General features: G+C 40.9%; 1 protein-coding gene across 1 annotated transcript; it reads right to left on the reverse strand.

The window, feature by feature from the left end:
* Positions 1-1,730: 1,730 nt before the first annotated feature.
* On the reverse strand, positions 1,731-3,734 carry ptger4c (prostaglandin E receptor 4 (subtype EP4) c). The gene is made up of 2 exons (XM_056260788.1): positions 2,628-3,734; positions 1,731-2,350 (listed from the first exon to the last, which is right to left on the reverse strand). Exons 1-2 carry the CDS (start codon positions 3,591-3,593, stop codon positions 1,757-1,759), a joined length of 1,560 nt encoding a protein of 519 aa, XP_056116763.1. The 5' UTR covers positions 3,594-3,734; the 3' UTR covers positions 1,731-1,756.
* Positions 3,735-4,278: the final 544 nt, after the last annotated feature.

Consider the following 4,278-nt stretch of genomic DNA (forward strand, 5'->3'; position numbering starts at 1 on the left):
TGTATTTATTATGTATTTTGATGTGCTGAATTCAAATATGACAATTAAAACAACTGATTGGCTTTTCTCTTGTATTCATTAAATGGAACATGTCTGTCAGCAAGCATTGATGGGCTCCATTTGCTCCATTTGAAGTTATCTGCTTTGTTCACACATACAAGGCCTCTCTGCTCACTTTGGCTAAACAGAAATGTGTCCCTTTGCTAAATCAAACACTGACAAATGAGAGAGCATGACACTATCACAGGGGTGCAAACCTCAGTTCATTTATTGTGTTGCCTAAAAAGCAAGTAGGCCGATTGTCCTAACCTAGTCGTAGAGATATTTATAGATCCAGTCAAAGATGTAGTTGAATGATTTCTGGTTTAAATTGAGATCTCTCCTCCGTCATTCCCAAGGTCATGCTGACCCAATAGCATATCTTGAAAACTAGACTCAATCAATAATTTCAGGCATCGGTTTCGTTCTCAGTGACCCAGCATTAGTAAAGTTTGACTACATTTATTTAAAGGGGTCATCGGATGCAAAATGTATATGCAAACACCATATAAAAGTGTCTTTGTTTACAGTGTGTGGACACAATCACCATACAATGAATCTTCAAAAAGTCTAAACACTCAATAATTAGGCCGTTTGGATTTTCTGAGCACTATGATGTCATAATGCTCATGCTCCGCCCACGACCACTGACGGACTGTCCCATATTAGCATGTTTCTGCCCTCAGCCATTCGACACCCCCCATGGAAGAGAGGGGTGGGGTAAGCAGTTGCTCATTATCATTTAAAGAGACATGCACTGAAACAGGTCACTGTGAACAAAGCTGTTTTTGAGGAGGTAAGAAGGGTGTTGTTTTACACAACCATTGAGTAATTTTAACCAAAGTATATTACAAACTTTACATGAACACCCTAAAAAATCATACCAGCTTGTGGAAAATGGGCATCCGATGATCCGTTTAGAAGCATTTTGGCTGTAGATCAGAGTAATCATCATGGGCTAGTTCGCCCCTACTGGTTGATGCTGAAACTACACCCTCTGGCTGCAAACAGTAGGCTCTTTGACAGCCCTTCAAAAGGTACATATGTATTATCACATCCACTTTTTTTGAAAACAACATTTAAACAAGTATTATATTCTGTTATTGAATTTTATGGAAATACAACATTATTTAAAATGAGTCATTTCAAAAATATCAATGCTGTATTCAAGTCATAAATTCAGATGGATCAGAGCATTTGGAAGTTACAAAATATTTATTAAGCACCAAAATTCAAGTATCATCAAGGTATCATCATTGACTGTTTTTGAATCTGTTAGATACATGGTCCACAATATACATAATTTTATCTGAAAGACTGATTTTAGCTTTTTACAATAGAAGCATTTCTTTTAAGGATTGTTGAATTGTTGGAGTTTGTTGGTCAGTTGTACTCTTACATGTGATGAAAATAAATTGCACCTTTAATAAATTATTCACAGTTTGACAAGTCACGGTCAAGTACAACCCAGCATGCAATGTGGTACAGCACAGTAGAAGGAAGCAGCATATCCATAACCACATATTAAACACATCCATGTCATCAAACAAAACATAGATATACAAGTGTTATGGTTTAATCCTAAAATCAGGATCATTCAGAATCAAAATAAGCAAATTCACAGAATTATTTGTGAATGTAAAATGACACAAAAAAAGAGAAAAAAGTCTTTTTTCCTCACAGTGCTTAACAGATTGAATCTAGATTGGCATCTAGGTCATTGTCTCATGCACTTTTCTGATACACATGAACTTGGTGTACTGAAAGTGCAGGTCACTATTTCAGCTTTATTTTCTAATATTTCAGCGGCTGGTGGAGCCACAACAATTTTGGTGAGGAGTTTGGGGCTTGATGCTCTTTCGTCTTCATCAAAGCCCATGACACCGTTCTGCTCGACGCTGAAAGGATGAAACTCAGCCAGGGCTGTATCAAAGTCCCATGCCTGGCGAAGGGTTAGGTCCACATAAGATTTAGTGTTCGTGCAGGTCTCTTTACACACGTCGTTTCTACAGATGGCTGTGCGCAACGATGCGTAACTCGTGCAATTGCTTTGCGTAAATGACGGAGGTGAGTGCTGACCATCCATCCAACCCGAAACATGACTATGATCCCCTTTCCCCAGTCTGATAATACGCTTGAGTCGCGTGCAACCTTTGGTTAATAAGTTTTTCCTGCACAGAATATACACCCATGGATCCAGGATAGGGTTGAAAGAGGCGAATCGAATGGCCAGGAGATCACTGCGATAGTCTGGACTTCTGCCCGATGATATGTGAGCAGGATCGTACAGCTGGTTGACGAAAATGCGCACCTGTTAAATTGAACAAAAATTCAATCCCATTAAAGTGAGAAAAGATCACAACTCTTTGAAAGTAATAGCGATTCTGTCCATATTACACAAGTACAGTCTGTACAAGTGAAAAGTGCGAAAATATTTTCCTTGTTGCACCTTGAATACACATTATTGTACACAACTTAATAATTACTTATGATAGATGGCAGGATTATACAAACTCCACTGGTATAGCGCTTATTCGTAAATAATATGAAGTACACAACAAATAATATAGTAGTGCTGGATAACTCACCACTAAAGGGATGGAGCATACTAGGAACACGATGGTCATTAAAATTAACAGCCAGAACATCTGGATCTCCGCCGCAGATGTTAATTTGAACCTGCGCTGGCCGGATACCTCTGCCCTCACCATGCGACTCATTTTACTCATCCCGACCAGTGAACGACACACAGCGAAATTACACAGGACGGTGATGCCGATCAACAGCAGCATGAAACCTCCGTACAGAAAAGTGTACGAGGCGCCAGCGGGGTCCATGGCGCGCCAGTCCAAGAAGCACCAAGTTCCGGGAAAGTGTCTCATGTGTTTTCCAAAACCAAAACTGGGCATGATGCACAACACGATATTGGCCAGATACGTCGCCATCAGCGCGAACCGAGCCATTGCCCGATCCACATGCTGAGAGTAGAAGTACGCGTGGTTTATGGCCAGATATCTCTCCACTGACATGGCGCACAGAATAGACATCCCAGCCGAGCCGAAGAACAGCATGGAGAAGGAGAAGAAATGGCACAGGAGCGTTCCGCCCGGCCACCTGCCCGCGATGTATGTGGCGATGACCACCGGACTGGTGAAACAGGTGCCCAGCAGGTCCGTGATGGCCATCCCGCACACTAGAGTGTAGAAGGTGGTCTCTTTCTGTTCCTTTTTGGAGATGCAAAGCACCACGATCGCCACGAGGTTTCCGAGGACTCCGAAGCCAAACATAGTGGCCGAAGTGATGAGAGAGCGATAGTCCAGGCGCAAATCACGAGACGAGCTGTTGGCGAAAGGCGAGAGAAGTTCTGACATATTCAAACCCAGGTTCAACAGTGAATCATTCATGCCTGATATGTTGACAGGTGCGAGTGGCTCCACAAACTCAAAGTCTCCACTTTCCATATAAGTACAGTGTGCAGCCACTGCACATGCAGTGAGTTCACCAAATAGGCTAAATAACGAACAGACCTCTTTACCTCTTAAGTTTACTCTCATCTCTCGGTGCCTTGAGTGTCACTGCTTTTATAAAAACCCACAGCTCCTCTTTCCCATCATGTGATGTCAGCAATAGAGAGTGACGTCACATGCAATCCAATGCAGCCAAATATAGCTAATTGTAAACGCAGGTGTGTAGCTTGTAACAAGCTCAATTCAATTAGAAATTGCAATAGTGGCAGATGTTTTGCATGTTTAACTGCATTATTTTGCGGAGCAATATCGCGGTTTCTAAATGTATGAATGGAAAATAATAATAATAATAATATATGCTGTGACTTGATTACATAACTATATTTGTTTCATGTGAATGATAGCCTAATAACTGAGCGTTCAACTGAAAAGACAAATTATCCTCTAACAGCTTTTCCCAGTCCCTTACATTTCTCGAATAATCCTTATACAGTCTCGAAACAATTGGTACAAACAGCACCACACAATAGATTAGCCTGCAAAAGCCTGTAACTTGCCCAAAATCCTTAGTTCATCTTTCAAAACAGAACATATCAGTCGCCTATATCTATCAGAATGACAAGTTCTTGTGTCATTGTTCACAAACCATGTTGTCAATATAGCAACATAGTAAAACTCTGACTCTGACCACGATGTAAGCTGTGATGGCTGCACTTTTTCTGTATGGGAAATACTTTTGTTTGTTTGTTTTAAAACTCTTTACACAGTTCTC

The sequence above is a fragment of the Rhinichthys klamathensis genome, unplaced genomic scaffold, assembly GCF_029890125.1.
Source record: "Rhinichthys klamathensis goyatoka isolate OS25496 unplaced genomic scaffold, OSU_Roscu_1.1 h1tg000178l_1, whole genome shotgun sequence".
Taxonomy (NCBI): Eukaryota; Metazoa; Chordata; class Actinopteri; order Cypriniformes; family Leuciscidae; genus Rhinichthys; species Rhinichthys klamathensis.